Consider the following 20,442-nt stretch of genomic DNA (forward strand, 5'->3'; position numbering starts at 1 on the left):
TGCCTGGTGAGATTTCTCCTGTGCGTGATTAAACAATAAAAGTTTTGTTCAAAACGCCGTTGATTGATGAAATAAACCAACGAAAGACGCCAAATGTTTTGTAAAAGCAAAACGAAAGAACGCCAGATGTTTCTAAAGCAAAACGAAAAGACGCCAGCTGCTTAACGAAAGACGCCAGATGTTTTCTAAAGCAATGGTTTTCTAAACAATGAAAATTCACAGCGTACATGTAAAATTAAAGTGAGCTGCAAGTCGTCATAACTCATCGAACCTTTAGTATAAACGCGCCCGATCTCACGTCGGTGATGATGTACTGGGCAGAATTCATGGAAGATTCATGGTTTACCGATGAACCTCCGCAGCTTCGCCCACTCATCATCATTCACTCCGTGGATATGCTGTGATTTTTTTCTCAGACACACGGGCGCATAGCCGCGAGAGCTTGTTAGGGGTGCTGTTGAAACTAAGGTGACTTTATTAAAATGATTCTTTTTAAGAAGATCATTGAACAATGTTGTGCTTGCAAAAGTATTCTTGCTTTACCTCTGCTGGTAATTGAGCTTTAAAGAAAAATGTCTGTGGGCAGCGAATATAACACGGCAAGACGTCTTGTAAAAGCGCAAAATATTGAATTTGTTACGGGGGGTTTATTCAGGATTCTGCGAGAGCGACGATCGTAGCAGCAGCGCGCAGGGCGTAGCCAGAGAGCGAATTGTCGGTGTGTGCCAGCCGATGGCGATGGACCTTCATGCTTGCCGATCTTCTTCCTCACAATCACCCCCGGTATGGAGAGGTAGCCATCCTGGCGATCTAGATAGAGGTCAGAGGATCATAATATGCCTTAAGGCGGTCAATGTGGACTGTCTCTCGCCCGCGACGACGGAGATCGGAAGATGGCGTAACGGGTTCGACCACGTAATTGACAGGGGAGGTTTGCGCAACCACGCGGTAGGGTCCGTGGTACTTTGGAAGGAGCTTAGATGAAAGGCCGGGAGCAGCAACTGGAGGCACCCAAAGCCACACGAGGGAGTCGATAGGAAAAGGGTCCGGAGGAGGCTTGGAGTCATGGCGCTGTTTTTGGCGACACTGTTCATCATAAGTGAAAGATCGGGCAAGTTGTCGGCATCTCTCAGCGTGCTGGGCGAGCTCAGACACAGGTTGGCAGTCGGCAGGATCTGGGTGATACGGGAGAATTGTATCAATCGTGCTGGAGGGCTCGCGGCCATAAAGCAAGAAGAATGGTGAGAATCCGGTAGTGGCTTGGCAGGCGGTGTTGTACGCGTATGTGACAAACGGAAGTACAACATCCCAATTGCAGTGGTCTGAGGCAACGTACATAGACAACATGTCACCAAGGGTCCGGTTAAATCGTTCAGTTAAGCCATTGGTCTGTGGGTGATAAGCGCTAGTAGTGCGGTGAATAATTTGGCATTCAGATAGGAGGGATTGCAGCACGTCCGAGAGGAATACACGTCCCCGATCACTCAGGAGTTCACGAGGTGCGCCATGGCGAAGAATGAAGTTGTGTAGAATAAACGATGCAACGTCTTTTGCTGTTGAAGCAGGCAAGGCGGCGGTTTCAGCATACCTTGTCAAATGATCTACGGCAACGACAATCCATCGGTTTCCAGCACCAGTGCATGGAAGGGGCCCGTATAAATCGATGCCGACGCGGTCAAACGGGAGGGGTGGGCATGGGAGTGGCTGGAGAGGTGCTGTGGAGAGGTGCGAGACTGGTTTGCGTCGTTGGCAGGGGATGCAAGAGCGGACGTACTTGCAGACGAAGTTGTACATGCCCCGCCAAAAATATCGTCGACTGAGCCGCATGTACGTCTTAGACACTCCACCGTGACCACACTGTGGATCATTGTGGAAAGCGGAGCACAATTCTTTACGAAGATTACGGGGTACGACTAGTAACCATGTGCGGCCGTCGTTGTGGTAGTTGCGGCGGTATAAAGTCCGTCGCGGATAGCGAAATGCTGTGCCTGGCGTCGCAGTGAGCGAGGTGCCGACGCTGTCGGAGGGCTTGACAAAAAGTTCAAAATGGTGGCGATCCATGGGTCGTTTCGTTGTTCTGAGGCCATGTCCAGGATGTCAAGCGGCGACATATCTTGATCGCGAGTAGAAGTGCTGTCGTCTGATATGAGGGGAAAACGAGAAAGGGTGTCAGCGTCAGAGTGTCGGCGGCCAGAGCGATAGACGACGCGGATGTCGTAGTCCTGGATTCGGAGAGCCCAACGAGCGAGGCGGCCTGACGGGTCCTTCAGGTTCGACAACCAGCAAAGAGCGTGGTGGTCCGTTACGACGTCAAAAGGACGACCGTAAAGATAGGGGCGAAATTTCTGAAGAGCCCATATGATAGCCAAGCACTCTTTTTCTGTGACGGAGTAATTGGTCTCAGGTTTCGTGAGCGCACGACTGGCATAGGCGACCACATATTCGGTGTTGGCGTCCTTACGTTGTGCGAGCACAGCACCAAGGCCAACACCACTGGCATCAGTGTGAACTTCTGTCCGTGCGCCGGGATCGAAGTGGCGCAAGATTGGCGGAGACGTAAGCAGGTGGCGAAGAGTCGTAAACGCGTGATCACAGGCTTCCGACCAGGTAGACAGTTCATTGTCGCCGTGGAGAAGTGCATTCAGGGGTGCGATGACATTAGCAAAATTGCGAACGAAGCGCCGAAAATATGAGCATAGGCCAATAAAGCTACGTAGTGCTTTCAGGGTAGTGGGCTTTGGGAAATCGGATACGGCCCGGAGTTTAGCAGGATCGGGGAGAATGCCTTCTTTGGAGACAACGTGGCCTAATATAGTCAGTTTTCGAGCCGCAAACTGGCACTTTTTCAAGTTAAGCTGGAGGCCAGCATTCTGGAGACAGGTCAAAACTTGATGTAAACGGTGCAGATGAGTCGAAAAATCTGGGGAAAAGACAACAATGTCGTCAAGATAGCAGAGACAAGTGCGCCACTTCAGGCCGCGCAGGATGCCGTCCATCATGCGTTCAAAGGTCGCGGGCGCGTTGCAGAGACCGAACGGCATTACAGTGAATTCGTACAATCCGTCTGGTGTTACGAACGCCGTTTTCGAACAGTCAGCGTCAGCCATTGGCACTTGCCAGTATCCAGAGCGGAGATCCAAGGAAGAAAAGAACTCCGCACCCTGCAAACAGTCCAGGGCGTCATCGATACGGGGTAACGGATACACGTCCTTTCGGGTAATCTTGTTAAGCCGTCGATAATCGACGCAAAATCGTATGGTACCGTCTTTTTTCCGAACCAGGACGACTGGCGAGGCCCAGGGACTGTTGGAAGGTTGAATGACACCCCGTTGGAGCATGTCTTTCACCTGCTCATCGATAACGTGCCTTTCGCTCACCGATACTCGGTAAGGACGCTGTCGAATGGGCGCATGGCTTCCAGTATCGATGGTGTGCGACACAGCCGTCGTGCGGCCAAGCGACGTTGCGTGGGAGTCAAACGAGGATGAGAAACCTTCGAGCAAGCGAAGAAGCTGGTCGCGCTGCGTCGTCGTAAGGTCGCTTGCAATAGTTGGTGTGAAAGACCGCGGCAGTGACTGAGGAGGCGAGGTCTCAAGGGCGGCCAGGTCAGCGGAGTCTTCCATGATGTCGAAAATTGAAGAAGGTGGCAGTGGTTCGGCTCTCCCTAGGCTTTCACGGTGGCGCAGGGTGACTGGTGCGGCCGTTGGGTTTGACACGTACATCACAGAGGTGCCAGAATTGAACTGAAGGACGGCAAACGGCAGTGGTAGTGATCGGCGGCGAAGTAGAAGGTCAGAGGGTGCGAAAAGCAAGGTGCCGTCGGTGATAGAAATACAAGAGATGTTGACAACAGCAGTAGACCAGGCCGGTATAACGGTGTCTTCAGAAACTGCGATTTTGCAAGAGTCTGTGTGGTCATTGATAATATCTGGTGAAAACGGAAACAACTCGATTTCGGCGCGGGCGCAATTGATGATCGCATGGTGCGTAGAGAGAAAATCCCAGCCTAATATCACGTCGTGAGAACATGATGGCAACACGATGAATTCGATGACATAGACGACATTCTGAATGACGACACGGGCTGTGCAGGCGCCGGACGGCTCGACGTGCTGTGCGTTGGCGGTACGAAGGGATAGTCCAGAAAGTGGCGTCGTCACTTTTCCGATTCGGCGGCAAATGCGGGCATCAATTGCTGAAAGAGCAGCGCCAGTGTCGACGAGGGCTAGCGTCCGTATTCCTTCTATGGCGACATCAATAACGTTCTTCGGGGAAATTTGAGGCCTTAGACATTTCGCTGGCACCGCAGTTCTTGCCTCCTGAACTGCGCTAGTTAGTTTTCCTGGCGCAGAGGGCTCCGCCGTCGTTGCATGGGTGAAAGGGAACGGCGGTGAGGAGAAGGCGAACGGCGGGAGGAGAATGGTGCCTCAGCGACAGGAGCAGATTCGCGGTCGTCCGAATAACTACGGCGGGGCTGACGTGGCGCATACGTGACCCATGGTGGACGCATATTGTTGGAGACGTTCGGTACACGAAAGCGACAGTAACGTGCCACATGTCCAGGAAGACCACAATGAAAACAGATAGGACGGTTGTCTTCTGTGCGCCAAGGATCTTCAGCTCGTGCGTACTGTACTGCTGGTCGGGCGGGTGGAGATACTGGCGGGCGCATATGTGGTCGACGTGGGCCGTAACTTTGTAGCACAGGCCTCGAAGCGACTTCAGCGTACGTCAGAGGAGCAGCAGTTGGAGCCTGAAGGAGAGAAGGTGGAACTTGATCGGCTACCTGATCCCTGATGATGTTCTGGAGAGCGGGCGCCAATGGAGGACTCGACTGGCCGTGAATAAGCGGCATCAGCGAAAGCTGACGAGCGACTTCTTCTCGAACGAAATCCTTAATCTGTTGCAGCAGCGATGTGTGATCGGGAGCTACAGCCAAGCCGGACATTGAAGTCGCGGGTGGTAGAGATTGGCGGGTGGCTGCACGTTGTTTGCGCAGTTCATCAAAGCTTTGGCAAAGGCTGACTAGGTCAGAGACTGTTGATGGGTTCCTCGCCAGTAGCATCTGAAAGGCATCGTCTTCGATTCCTTTCAATATATGCCTAATCTTCTCGGCATCGGTCATTGCTGCATCAACGCGGTTACATAGGTCAAGAACGTCTTCTATGTAGCTTGTGAAATTCTCACCGCTCTGCTGCGCACGAGCACGCAAACGTTGCTCAGCTCGAAGCTTGCGAACGGCGGGGCGCCCGAATACCTCCGTCACGTGAGTTTTGAAGGCAGCCCATGTCGGGAGGTCATGTTGATGGTTTCGATGCCACACGCTGGCGACACCGCTCAAGTAAAATGAAAGGTAGTTGAGCTTTCCTGCGTCGTCCCAGCGGTTTATCACGCTCACTCGTTCGTATTCAGCGAGCCAGTCTTCCACATCTTGCTCTTCCGCACCGCTGAAGATTGGTGGGTCGCGTTGAGGGAACGGGCCAGGGCAGAGCACGGTAGTCACCGTGGCACCGGGTTGTTGTTGCTGCATTGGTCCCCCTTCCGTCATTGTAGAGGCGGGCTTGAGTTTCCCGTTGCGTAGTTCCAGATTTGCTTACCCCGCACCTCCACCACTTGTTACGGGGGGTTTATTCAGGATTCTGCGAGAGCGACGATCGTAGCAGCAGCGCGCAGGGCGTAGCCAGAGAGCGAATTGTCGGTGTGTGCCAGCCGATGGCGATGGACCTTCATGCTTGCCGATCTTCTTCCTCACAAATTCATAAATTGAGGCCAACTGAAATTAGGGACGGCAAGCGTCTGTCTACACATTTTGAAACCCGCGATCGTCATCACCGCCTCACAAGCTTGTATTATTTTCTGGAAGTTAGCTTTTTTCACACTACAAAAACAGCAGCGCTAAAGGACGTTCTTTCTTTAGAACTTTTAAGAAACCCGTGGAAGCCAACAACAATATAATCGGACGAAATATATTGAAGAGGCAGGGGATGCGAAGAAGGGAAGCACGCTCTTTCGAGAGTTCGTCGTTATCAAGCGCAGCCAAGCGACATGTAAGCCTCCTTTCATTGCAACAGAACTGCTGATTCACGGTCGAGCTGCCCAACCGGCCGCTCGTTGCATGCGCTGCGGTTATCAGTGGTTGATTTTGGTTCGCGCTCGCTGCTTGTAGCGGATATCGTCGTCGTGCTTTTTTTATGTATTGTGGTTTTCTCGATTCGCGCGACTACGGCAAGCGTCATCGCGCGAATTTTGAACGTTGAAGGTCCGCACGCCACGTGGTGTGAAAAAAGGTGAACTAAAAGCGATGTCCCGAATTCCTGGGTATGTTTCACCTGCTTGCTTGAGCACATGGACGCGTGTGAAACCTTGCGTTTCTTTTGCGGCACTGGACATCCATGTGTCTACACGGGGGTTAGTTTGCTGATGCTTGGACATTTCCGGAAGCTGTTCTTTGAATGCTTCGTGTCTTGAAACTAGTATTTCTTGGTTATGTGTGGGGCACAAGTGCATGTTATCAAGAAAGTAATGATGTTTCTTTTTTCTTTTTTTACGCCATCTGTTTCAAAGAAAACATGACATACGTGTGCTTTATCAGGCTTACACAAAAAGACGAAACAGCTAAGTGTTGCGCCTGCGAGCAGAGCATAGACAGTTCATAGGGCCAGTTAAGGAAATGAGGATTTCCTTCTTCACTCATGAGACAGTGACATTAGAGCATGAAAACTTAAAGCAAGTTAAGGATAGAACATCGTAACCTGAAGTAGGAGGAGCTCGATGCGGGCGAGTTGGCGCAACATAATTACAGAATATGCAACGCAAAAAAAAAAAAAAACCCGAGGACCAGAACTAAACACTCACAACTCTGTTGTACGTGCTTCCCTCTGATTCTCGTGTTTTTTGTGAAGTAAAATGTGAAGTAAGTGGGAAATGTGAAGTAAAATGTGAAGTAAAATAAAAGAAATTTGACAGTGAGCTCAGTTATTTGCAGCGCCACCTCCCGGAATTGAACAAAAACGTAAAGTACGGCCTCCGAGATTTTAGCGAATACAAGACTCGAGACGAGATTTCACATTTTACGTTAGTTTTTTGTAGCAACACGTAGCAACAGAAGCTCATTTTAATAAACAAAGGAAAATCAATAGAGCTATAAAATGTGACATTAATATTAAAAACCCATCCTTTTTCAGCTGCGATTCGAATCCTGGCCTTCTGAGTGGGAGGCGGGCATTCTACCTCTGCACCACTTTGGCGGAGCCGGGCGCCGATCGCAGCGCCACAGGCGGATTGACCCGTTTGGGCTTCACTTTATCGCGCTCAGTATGAGCTACATCCCGCGATCGCGTGACCGAGCGCTCTGCAAGGTTGTACAGCGGCGCCGATTATGGCATATTTTCGAGTTATTGGGAGAGAGTTTCGCTGTCCCTGCGAGCGCGCATCGCCTCCACTTGCTTTCACTCTCGCCCTTGTTTTGGCCTGCGGTGATATCAGCTTAGAAAATGATAACTTCGCGGGTGAAAGCAAGTGGGGGCGATGCGCGCTCGCACGAGCAGCCAATCTCTCTCCCGATAACTCGAAATTATGCCAAGATCGGCGCCACTGTACAACCTTGCAGAGCAGTCGGCCACGCGCTCGCGTGATGTAGTTCATACTGAGCGCGATAGTACATTGGTGCTGCGGCCAATGCTGCGGCCGTTCCGAGCACTCCCCTGTTCTAGTACACTCTTCTCTAAGGCTCGGATCGGACGCTCGGACTGCCTTTCTAACAAATCCCTTTCTGCCAGCGCGAGCTTTATCCACGCTGTTATCAAGTTTTCTTCCACGGATATTTTGGCGCGGATTGACTGCGTGCTCCTTCAGCAGGCATGTGAAAGCTGCAGACATGCGGATCCGTCAACTTTTTTTTTTGCTTCCTTGTGCAGGTGAGTCCTGTTTCTCTACTGTTCTCTAAGCACACGAGCGATGTAAACCTGCTGCTACTTTCATGCCCGCATGTCGCTCCTGACAGTGCGTGCAAGTTCTTTCATTTTGTCACGCTGCCATTGTCAGGGCGAGAAATTTCGTTGGACCCAGGCCCTACAAAATAAAAGTAAAAACAGCAGTGGCATCGTGGCACTAATGAAACACCTTATGCGAAAATTGACAGAAATCTGACACAAGGTTCTGTCACGTACAGCTTAACGAAGTGAAAAAAATTCGACTGCATTTAAAAAAAAGCAAATAGCTGACGCTAACTACTGCGTTATCGCTGTCAAAGCGGAAAAATAAAGGCTGCCTCCGAAAGATGTGCTGGAGTCGGTAAAGCCGACATAGCGTCAACTGCTACGTGCAGCGAAACTACTGCCATTATTAACATTGTCGAAAGTTTAGATGAGATTGAAGACCGATAGCGGCGCGGATGTTTAATCTTTTGTGGGCCGGAGATGATAAGTAATCCGAGTCGCGGGTTGAGTCTGAGGAAATAATACGTAGTGTACTGACGTCAGTGCTTGATCATCAGCTCACAGACGAAGCTATGTCTCGTGCTAGTAGGTTAGAAAAATATCGACCAAGTAAACGCCGCCTTATGCTGGTGCTCAATATTTAATTCTAGGAAATTAATTTTTACGGCTAGATTGAAACTGCAAGCCGGCATCTGTGTTTCGGAGAATTACTGCGTTTCCACTCGCACATCTAGGAAAAAGCGGTTGGAATTTAGGACCGTTAGCGGTCAACATTATTCCGTGAAATGCAATAAACTTTAGGGAAAAGAGAAGAAATATTAGAGAAGGAAAGGCAGGGAGGGTAATCAGTTTAGGAAAACCGGTTTGCTACCCTACACATGGGGACAGCGGGGGGGGGGGGGGAGGGGAGATTTAAAGATGGAGAGGAAAGAGAGAGAGAAAGATAGCACACGACACTAGCACACAGAGTCAAAATAAATGCTACGTGTATGTGCCGTGAACCATAGGCGTGCGCACAGGGGGGCAGGGGGGCGGCCGCCCTCCCTAATCTTCTAAGAGGGGGGGGGGGGCGCGAAATCTGCCCCGTACATTGGCCCTTCTAGTCACCTAAGAGGGGGGAGGGCGCAAAATCTGCCCCATAAATTGACCTAGTAGGGTGGGGGGCGCTGCGATGAACCTTCCCCCCCCCCCTGATGGGGAACCCTGCGCCACACCGTGCCCTGCGCACGCCTATGCCGTCAACTGACAGTGTTTGCGAGCTTCGTACACGCATAGTTTCACCACTTCACGCCCGTGAAAGCGTATCCGGTGGTCATAATACTCTTAGTCATAACAATTGCCGAAAACATCTTTCCCTGGCGAAATTGTATTTTTTTTTTCGAATATTTGTAGCGTTGTCAACAAACGCGACGATCTGTCTTCGTTTAGTGGTACGTGCAATGCCGATGGCGTCATACTAACGGAAGTCTAACTACCCAGGCAATCATTTAATAATATCTCGCGAGCGTTCGCCTCTGGACATGGTAGCGCCTAATATAGGCAAGAAGTAACGAGATTTCCCACGTGATGCGCAAGCGAAGAAAGCACACTCTTGTGCCAGTGCCATCTGCTACTCTGTTCGCTTAGAGATGCATACAAAATATTAGCCTTGCTGTGCGGCAAGGTTTGAGATTGGGCTGGTTAGTAATCCGTCTTCAAAAAAACTGCGCAGGAGGGGACAACGGACAAAGAAAGGAACAAAGACAAGCGCCTACTGTGCGATCATGTGTTCGGAAAGGCGGTGTGACGTTCACCGTCGTATCGCTGATCTCGTTGCTTCTCGCCGATGTTTGCGGTCGACGCTTGTACGATTGTTTAAAAAATTGCAAGGGTGTACGAAGATGTGTAATGCGGAAATATTTGAAGTGAAAAGGATTTCAATTTCCACCGATGTGACTGCGGTGATTGAGCAGGAAGCGGTGTCCCAATCGCTGTGTCAGATGACCTTCCCCCTCTTTCACATTCCTAGTGTTTCCTCTTTGGTATTCGCGTGCGCGTGTATTCGCGTCAGCCACTGTGACGTGATCTTTAGTGCCCGTTACCGCCTGCCAACCGCGCCTTCTTCATTTTGTTGTAAAGTTTATGACTTACTGAATAGCATTTATCTCAGGTACCCCAACTCACCGATATCTTCTAATCGGTGGTTTTAATCTCCCTAAGATAACATGGTTTGGTGTGGATACAGTACATTCCGTTACATGGGGTTCAGTGGAGCATTTCGGAAATTCATGTTATGACTTTAATTTTGCGCAACTATAGTGACTCAACGAAATCGAACAATGTTTACAAGTGCTAACTTTCTTTACATTGTCCTCACTGATTCTTCCAATGCTGTTACCTTCTTAAACATGTTGCCTGGCCTAAGTAGCCATTACTTAATAGACTTTATACTATAGGGCATTGGCAGGCGAGTTCGTACGAATCTTAATCACTCGTGCGTGACAATGTATTATAGTAACATAAGGTATGAGAGTCAAATCATAGATCGATGGTAGAAGCACGATGCAACATTACTGATCATGATGTGCAGTTTTCACACGAATGGGCACTTCATTTGTTATTGCAATAACTGACGCTAAGCTATTACTCATTCCATGGTGACAAATGAATCTGTAGCTCCACCTTGCGTATTGCGCTCTTACCGTACAGCCACGGTACTTCGCACGACCGAAATGGATGACCGGGCTCCGCGTACTGGTAGAGGTCGAATGTGTAGCACATGAGGAAGGGAGTTCGGTAGAATGTCCTCCGAATCCTGCATGGGCGATCCACATTGAATAATGACAACGCATTCATACCGCAAACAATGGACGAGCATAATATACACTATTTTTATACACTCAACGCGACAACAGCACTGGCGTCGCAGAATGTGCTTGCTTCATTACCTGGCAATATATTTCAGTTAAGTTTTTCTAGGCGGATGTTTAGGTACCTTTGTAGGCAATATATTCTACAAAAACAAATCATGGAGGTTCGCACTCGAACTCCGAAATTTCTAGAGCCATTGTAGATTTTATAAGCTTTGCAAAAGCTTAGTAAAAGCAACCAGTTATCACAAATACTCGATATATTTCATGCTCAAGGCAGGAGCTCCTCTTTGAACTGTGTGCCGTTCAGACAACTCCGGTAAGTGTAGAGCACATTGTCTTTGTACGGGTGTAACGCAGTGTGGATTACATAACTGGACATTTCTTAATAACACTAACTTTATGGCGTTTTATAGTTAGTTATGTTCACATGCATGCTACTAAGGCATCGAAAGGGTACATTATAGCAGCGTTGTTTAGCGAATCTTTGTCGCTCACGTGTGGGCAATGTGATATCATTTGTTAATGAAAAAAAGATCGAGACGAAGAGAGAGAGAAAAAAAAAACAAGCAAAGGCTGGGTGGTCTACCGCACTCACGTTCGGTTTGCTACCCTGAATATGATAAAGAATAAAGAGGTGAATAAAGAAATAAAATGAAAGAGAGAAATATGAGAGACATGTGATCATGCGCATACTTGGAGGAGCATATCAAGTGCTCAGGAGTTCGCAGAGATCTGTCGACCTAAAGTACACTAGCATCGTATTCGTTGCCTTCTGCAGTAGAAATGCATATTACCACTTGTACAAGGTCACCAGCATTTGACGTGAACACCTCATTAGTATTCTAGACCTCAGAGAAGCTATTGTTTAGTACATATTTCGGAAAATTTTAATTGTATTTATGGACACCGTGATTAGACATCATATAACATACGTCTCTCTGTCGTAAAGTGGAACAAACGTTCTAGTTTTAGCGGCTTGCATACCAATGAGATGTTCACCTGACACGTGGTCGATCCTGTACATGATATTCTGCAAAATGCCGGTAACGCAATTCGGACTTTCGGTTTTTGTAACGACTGGGCGAGGCAAATTCTGGGAACGTGACCGGAAGAAGCGTCGGTTTTGATCGCATGAAATGCTACGATATTGCCATTGAATGCACACAGCGATTTTCCAAATCTTTCTCCAAACTAAAGCAAGCGCATAATAAAGAGTCATTCAAAAAAAGTGACCAAGGCGCACACTTATATGGAGCATACTTCCGCGTCATTTAGCAGACGGCGAAATTGCGGAAGCATTGACAAGAAAAGAAAGCGGAAACAACCGTTTAATCTTTTTTGTTGCTGCCAAGAACATTTCCCCTCGCAAAGCCAAACATGTAATGGCAATCACAGGATGTCCTGAATGACTTGGTTGCCCTCATAAAAAAAAAAAAAGGCAACAAACTCTCCCTAACTTTGAGTAGTTAAAAGCTTCCGCTATTCTTTCGCTCGTTTATTGAGCGAGTGGCATAAAAGTACACAAACGCATTTGTTAGTTGCTCCTTGTTTTGGACAAGCTACACGAAGTCAAGCGTAGAAACTACAAAAAAAAGCGAAGTTGTGTAAACAGGCACAAAATACAGCGGGGAAAATGGCGCCGTGTTGCTATGCGCTTCGTTTGCAAAAAAGAAAGAAAGAAAGAATATGTACTTCTACATAGAAACGTCAGCGACTAAAGGAACGTTAATTCAATGCTGTTTTTAGAATAAACCCTCCCCTACTCCACATGCCACGACCACGGACAGCTGGTGACAAATAAACAGGAACTACGCTGAACAACAAGCTCCACGGTACTGAACCGTATTCCTCGCTTACAGTTCGTTTTCGCGGCATTTTCGATTGCAGTTTTACAGAGTCGGCGAAGCGCATTTTCTCTGGAATTCGGAAACACCGAGGTGGGCCGTTTTCCCATGTTACGGAGAGTCGAAATTAAAAAAAAAAGGAAAAGTCTAAACAACGCGCGTTTGGCGGTGACGCTGAAGCAGCGGGGCGCAAAGCGACGACGTCGTCATTGAAAAATATTTCTGGCTCAGAGCGCGAAGGCACGGCGTCGTGCTGTGCTCGTATTTTTATTGAATGAGTCGGCTCTCAAAGCAACGTAAAATGATTTAGGTGTGCGCTTTCGTCGCTTCCCCCTTTCTTTTTGCGCAATGTTTTCAAACCCATTGAATCGAATCCAATCGCTGTGGCGTAGCGTTGTCACGCACGGAAGCGTATATGTTTGAATCTCGGTTTGGCCGCATTTAGATAGGACCGGAATGCGGGAACAATCTTGCGACGTAATTTTAGGAGAGCGGTAAATATTTTCAGATGGCTAAACTCAACTCTAAGCGCTTTCAACCTGACTTCCGCCAGAGAATACACGCGTGAAAGACGGCAAACGAAAAGTATGCGCCTTCTTTAGGTGCCTGTAACAATACATAAACTTTTGATGATCTAGTAAAAAGGTGTTTGATTTTGTTCGTGTACGACGCTCACGAAGCAATCGCTGGCCGGACCGTTCATTTTTCAATCATTACGACTCAATTATTACAAGCGGCTTAAATAGAACTGGTCTGCTTGCGGTTCTTCGCCGCCTTCTTTTCGTTTCTTTTTTTTACTATAAGTTTCCATAGACGACCTCATAATGTGACATTGGGTTCGCAGGCGGCTGTACAACGTAATCACCGTAAAAAATTAAAAGAATACAACGTATCAGATATTTTAGTATTACATGCTTCGCTGTTCTATCAGTAGCTGGTCTCATTTTCAGCCGAACCACTTTATTTTTTCGACCTTGCAGGGCAGGGAAACCACGTGACTGACTGTGGCCACATGTCGAAATGCTCGAAATTCTTGGCACGTACAGTTCCATCCTCCATTACCTATTTGGTATTGTGTCAGTACCTTCTTGCGTTGTTTGTCACTAGTGGGCCGCAGCGTATACGTTAGAATTAATTGGACAGTAGAATGCGACGCTCATCCATCTACTCTGTTACAAACCTGAACGGTACAAACCTGAACGGGAGCTGAAATCTAAAGCAACTGCGCGGAAGTCAGTGCAGTTGAGATTGTTTGCATTCGAAAGCTAAGAATGATCCAGACAAGGCAAAAGAATGAGAGAAGGTCAGGCGTAGAGCATCATCGATGCAGCAATTGAAGCGAGAGAATAACCGAGTGCAGACTACAGCGAATGCCACGTAACTGTGAATCCAGTTCTTTGATTGCGTGTCACGGAATAACAAAAAAAAACAACAACAAAAAACGTACGTACATAGAGATACAGGAAAACGCGGCGCACTTGTCGTCCTGCGCGCGCATGCGGCAGTTGAACAGTTCGCTGGGAGTGTAGGCAGCCGCGCTGCGGAGGCCAGGGTCGAAGAGTAGCCGCTCAGCCAGGATGTCAGTCGGGTCCTGTATTTGCGAGGATCAAAAAAAAAAAAAGAAGAAAACAAAGTTGGTTTCGCCGCAAGGGCGGAGCGACGAATGCGATAGCAACAAATCGTAAAGTTATACGAAGTAAGGCTGACAGCTAACTCTATTGGATCCGACCTCGCGTAACTCTAGAAAACGCTGCTTTAAGGGATCACGACAGCTCCAAGTAGCGAAGTGGTTCTCTCGTCTCAGTACGAAGTAAGCGGTGACAGCACAGCACGAACAAGAGTATACAAGCCGTCTGCTGATGTTTACTGAGATAGCGCTCGTAACCACGCCCCTTTAATCAAAGTTCGCAGTTACTGCTCGGGCGACTGTACTCACCTGACAGAGAGAGTCGTTTTCGCAGAGAACGTCTCGCTTAGACCTGCATTTTAACATGATCAGAACAAAAATATTCAGCACTACAGCAAGAGCCCAGTCGTTGTTTCATTGGTGGGAGATTAAATTAAGGAACCAGTCAGTCGACGTAAGGGAAACGCAACAACGACCTGCAATGACATCACGGCCGCTTAATTACACTTGCTAGTAGCTTGATGTTGTACATGCATAAAATAAAGAGATTGCCATGATAATAACAGCATATTTTTTACGAGTCTTTTTTAACTCTGAGAGATTTCGTTGAACTGATTTGCCATATTCATTGTTCCTATGCTACTTCTTGTCGATGAATTTTCCGTAACTTTTTGAGAGACTAGGCTTTTGAGAAACCCAGGTGGTAGAGAAATTGTCCCAGAAAGGCACTGGTGTAGGCTCAATCACCGGACCAGGAAGAAATTGTTTTCAGCTGCAAATCTTTTCTCTGCGAAAACCCGTATTTAGTTTTGCTCCTTAGTTTCGTGGTACTGTAGATGGGCGACAGTTTTTTCCTTAACGAACCTTCCTCCACCTTTAGAGATTCTGCAGCAGCGGTTTGCCACATGCTCTCTTGAAGTCTGCAAGTGCAAAGCATAATTCACCGTTTTCAAGTAGTTTTTCTGTGCTCTAAATATGAAACGCGAATAACGAGGACAGAGGAGCATCCTTGATTAGGCTTTCAGTACACACTAAGGAGGTTTTAACAAAGTGCTAGACTGGAAATTATGCCTCAAGAGCGAAGCAGTACCCATTCTTAGATAACAGCCGTGGCCGCCATCTTAGTAGGGGCAGAATAAAACGTCAGTATTCAGCGACAAAAAAAAAAAAAGGAGTTATCCTCCCACGCCCAACCAGTTTAATATGCCTATTTTTTCTAATACTGCTCAGTGTGTGTGTGTGTGTGTGTGTGTGTGTGTGTGTGTGTGTGTGTGTGTGTGTGGAAATCAAGTAATCTGTACTCATCCCGATATGCTACTTTCGTCGGAAACAACGATCTCTTATTTTAGGATTAACGTAGCATTTACTTCAACAGAGCGCAACAGCTTTATCTTCATCATGATTTAAGCAGCGCACTGAGGGACGAGGACAGATAAAAGAAGGTGCACCACACCTCTGTCCTCGTTCCTCAGTGCGCTGCTTAAATCATGACGAATCCGTACCAACTAGCACGAGTTTCAATTCTCATGCAGCTTTATCTCTAAGCGGGCACCACCCGAAAAGAGCATGTTTCCGGGATGAAGGGTGGGCAAGCGCTGATTCCACTTTAGCCGGTAAGGCGATGGGAGAGATAACACTCCAAAAATTGTTTTAAAAAGCACCTTGGTACACACTATGCTGAAGATGCCAGTGAAATTGCAGTGGCAGCGGTGGCAGCAGTATCGCCCATACGAATGTGGCCTCTGCGACTGCAGGGTTCTCAAACTCACTTCAGCTAGTGGGCCGCAGTCACGAAATTAAATTCACCTCCACCAAATTATAAAGATGTTTACTGGCGGACACTCGGCGAAGATGAACGACAGCGACAGTCAAGGCGGGGCCGACTCTGCGTGAGCTGCGCTCTGTCCGAAGAGGGCAACCCACTAGAAGGGGCCGAAGAGGACGACCCACTTCAGGGTTCCAATAAGCTTCGCTACAAATCTCGCTAGGACCCGGATAGTGACAGTGAAGTAGTTTGTACAAAATGTCTGCTAACTTTAGCACTTGGAAGGCGGCATTTCCCATATCATATGGCTGACTTCCTCATCCCATTCCCCATATCATATGGACGATGAATCATATGGGTAATTTCTGAAGTGCATTTGACTTCCAACAACATATCGATACCCTCCAGAATGACTAATCTCTGGACGCCGATAGTTAAATATAGAGCTTTTGTTTCACTGTTATGTTTCAATACATAGCGACCGCATAGGATGCCTCACGAAAAAAAAAAAAATGCTTGAGAGCAATGATGTCTGTGTAGCTGATAAATACACTTATTAAGAAGATAAAAAAAGATATAGGACGAAGACAGAGATGTGCGGGCCACATGTTTGAGACCCTTGGTCTACGTTATATCACGATGCGGACGATCGCGGAGGCCACGATAGGAATCACAGGAAGTTACGTGTCCACCATTTCTCGGTGCAGATGGTGACGGCGGGGAAGCGGATCTGGCGCGAACCGTGTTCCTTGTACACGGTCACGGTGAAGGCGTGCTTGATGTACAGCTGAAGCACATCGGACGCCTGGTATAGAAAGCCAGCCGTGCACGCAATCCACACAAATGCCTTGGAAGCGACGCGCCAAAATCCGGCCATCCTTGGCGGCCGGCTCACCGAGTTGGACCCTTCGCAGGCTCTTGACCAGTTCTGTGTCATAGGTCACAGCAGTTTTAGAATTTTTATAACGGACGAAAGAAGGAGAGAGGAGAAGACAGAGTGTAACGACAATACAGAGTCATGACAATAGGACCCCGTTTCTCCTTCCCAAGTACAAGGCAGCACACCGGAGTATATTCCTGGTTAACATCCCTGCATTTCCTCTACCTTTCTCTCTCTCTTATAACTTACGTACAGCAAAACAGTAACTAAATATACGTTGCGTATAGTTATAGGTTTCCTGCAATGTGTTGCATTGAGCATATTATTCTAATTTTTACTCTAAAGCTAGCTTCATGACAGAACGTTATTGCACTTTGGAGAAGCCAATTTAACACACATGACTCGTTTTGTAAAGTTAATTTTATTGCAGTACAAGTAAGTACTGTGGACAAACCAACTACTCAGGAGCATGCTATCCAACGACGAAGCCCGAATAACAATCATGAAACGACCAGGCCGGCATTAAGGTGGCGGTAAAACAACGTGTATGAGGTGCGCGTGACGACGACGCTATGATGATGACTGTATGAAGACGGAATGACATGGATGACTGCGTTACAACTACGGCATGGTAATGGCGATCGAATAATGTCAAGAGAATGATTACGACCTGATGATGGGGCAATGACAACGTAAAGGGCAACTTAGCAACGACAACTGTATGACAAGAAAAAAAAAAGGTCTTTATGTCCGAAATTACGATATGACTGAGGTACGTCGTGCATTGAGGGATACCAGATTAATTTTTGAGCACTTTGGGTTCGTCAAAGTACAATAAGTACACAGGTGTTTTTTTTTGCATTTTGGCCTCCATCAAAACGCGGCCTCCGAGGCCGGCAATCGAACCCGCGTCCTCGACATTTGCAGCTTAACACCTTAGACGTTGTACTGACATGACGGATGCAAAGTAAACTGGAGGATGAGAACAAAATGAGGTCGATAAATTGACAATGAAGCATCAGAGATGCCGTGTTTACGCACAGTCAACGCCAAAAGTTTAGAGACAAAGAGACACAAGAAAAAGCTGTATATTCCCGCTGCTTGGGCAGGAAGCCTTCAATTTAGATTTCCGGCCTGTGCTAAAATGCGCTAACAACATGTACTGTGAAATTCGACTGAATACAGTCGCGAATCGCTTGGGAATTCAGTTTTCGCCGACCTAGTGGTCCCTAAACGTTTGGCGCCGACTGTACGAGCTTATGTACGCGCTTAGGTATGCATTCGTTGCTGCCTAAGACCATGGAGCTTTGCACCATATCAGTTGACCATTTACACTATGCCTGGCATTGGCCGATCATGAAAGATCCTGGTATCATTATGTAAAAGAAACGTATCGACCGAGAGCAGCAGACAGCAGCCATCAACCATGCCAAAACCGGCAGTTGGGCAAAGAACTTTATGCCAAAGGTATCAGGTAGCCTGATAGAAACTGTGCAACTGAAACCATCTAAAATGTTTATATGACTTACCTAAGAAGGTTCGCGCGATCCTCGCTTCAGAGCTCGACCAAGGCTCGATTATCGAGGGCACACAGCTCGTTATGGCGTTCAAGATTTGAGAGTGGATATGTGGGTCGAGCCCATTCGTTACAAAACGAAATCGTTAGTCTCTCGTAGGTATACAAAGAAATAAAATATGAAAAGAAAACACGTCTCATGTACATCTGCATTATAGAGCGTACTTAACTCTGTATTGATCTCGCAATGTAATGTAAATACTCCAGATGAAAACGAGCGGATGTGGAGGAGTCTGTTGGACCATCGGTCAACAGAACGTGATAGAGCGTTGAAAACTTGATGAGTGCTGATGTAGCGCAACAGAAGCTGTAGGCTTCCGCGCACACTCCGATTGGTCGAGCGGGTAGGATCGATTGCGTTTCGGCCTTTCGCGCTGACACAGGCTTCGATAAGTTTGCATGGAAACTCTTCGGTAGCGCTCTTAATCTGATATGCATGTACATGGTTCGTTTCATTTTGCGTTCCGAGTGTACTGCGCACACAATTAGGCGTTGTGACATTGATCTGCACTGCGCAACGAAAATGTTGCCGGCAAGAGATTGTTTCAGCGAACGATGAAGCCACGAAATGGGCTGCAGTGTTTGCATTTAAGAACTAGCAAGATTAGGACATTATATATTGATCTACGCATTATCTGAGTTGATTAATGGAGTTCATTCGGTGCAACAAGCGAGACTGACTATGCTGTATTTTTTAATTAGGGGAAAAAAGAAAAGTGACGGGAAAAGGCTGGTTTGAATTTCCCGTGTGCGTCGTAAAAGAGAAGACAAGTAAGATTTTGTGCAATCGGCAGAAAGCGTCACGGCTAATTTCTATCAACGCTGTTTTTGTTCACCGACCACCATGTCTTACTATAGTTATTTTTTTAACGGTGTATAGATACGAAAGGAGCAAAAGTAATTGCTTGCGGTCGCACTTTAGTAACAGGGGTAGATATATAGTGAATTGGAACGCAGCGAATGGGTCGGGAACATGTACAGATGGTTGTAGCACCCGGTTCATGGTTTAACGTATAATACGTGCTTTTTTTTATGAGGTTATGGGTTCGCTCCCATTCCTTCGCGTCCCAAATTTAGCCATACACGTAGGAGTTATTGAATGGCTGTCTCTTCCTTAGTATGGTCGCCCACTGTGGTGGCTTAGCAGCTAAAGTGTCGCACTGCTAAGCTCGCGGGTGCGGGTTCGATTGCCGCCCACGGAAGCCGCGTTATGACGGATGCGAAATGAAAAAACGCCCGTGCATGTTGAGGATTTCATGAAGGTATGTAATCCACGCCCGGACCACTCAGAGAAGCGCAACGAGGGATTAGTGAATAATGCCTAGGAGACGCTCTATGACAGTCCGCAAGTGGCTTACCAATACACACAAACTTTACGAGTGGCATTTATTTTTCGAGGTCTTCAGTACCACTTGTTCCGTATATATGCGCTGATTTCGCGCCTTGCTTCCGAGAGGTTTCTTTAATCCTGTAAGCGCACTCACTGCTACACTTGTGGAGAAAGAGTTACATGTGCAGCAGGTTTCTGAGAACACATTGTTTTACTTTTTCAAAGACAGAAACGAGAAAGGAGATTGCTTACTGCGTTCGAGGCTATAGCTTGCGCATCACAATGTGCCGGGTCTGGCAACAACGAGGTGCGCGGGATTTCGGGGCGCCTTCTGAGGTAGCGCCCGCGCTGATGCCACGGAGACTTAACCGGATTAGTTCTCTGGAACGGTCGACTGTTCCGCTGATTGAAGCGTAGCGTTGCAGCCCTGAGCCTCGTAACTTCTAACCATAAAGTTTACGTTGCTTTACATACATTTTCTTTCCCGGCGGTTTCATTGAAAATAAAGAAAAGGAAAAGATCGTGATAAGGAAGGTGAAGGGGAAGATCGTTCTAATTAGATTAAGCGAAATCGCCGCTCTATGTGAGGTGAAAGAACCATACGCCGTCAGCAGCGTCCTTCGAGATTCCA

The 20,442-nt window shown here is 47.5% G+C and overlaps 1 protein-coding gene across 1 annotated transcript in view; it reads right to left on the reverse strand.

Moving 5' to 3' along the window:
* The window catches only part of LOC119393786 (uncharacterized), a 57,490-nt gene extending 40,454 nt beyond the window's left edge, over nucleotides 1-17,036 (reverse strand). Inside the window, exons 1-4 of the mRNA XM_049415877.1 lie at nucleotides 16,718-17,036; nucleotides 14,570-14,612; nucleotides 14,085-14,224; nucleotides 10,619-10,731 (exon numbers count right to left, since the gene is read on the reverse strand). Of these exons, the coding sequence (XP_049271834.1) occupies nucleotides 10,619-10,731; nucleotides 14,085-14,224; nucleotides 14,570-14,612; nucleotides 16,718-16,962 (541 nt within the window). The 5' untranslated portion in view covers nucleotides 16,963-17,036. The remainder of the gene's footprint in view (nucleotides 1-10,618; nucleotides 10,732-14,084; nucleotides 14,225-14,569; nucleotides 14,613-16,717) is intronic.
* Nucleotides 17,037-20,442: the final 3,406 nt, after the last annotated feature.

Source organism: Rhipicephalus sanguineus, chromosome 5 (assembly GCF_013339695.2).
Source record: "Rhipicephalus sanguineus isolate Rsan-2018 chromosome 5, BIME_Rsan_1.4, whole genome shotgun sequence".
NCBI classification, from domain to species: domain Eukaryota; kingdom Metazoa; phylum Arthropoda; class Arachnida; order Ixodida; family Ixodidae; genus Rhipicephalus; species Rhipicephalus sanguineus.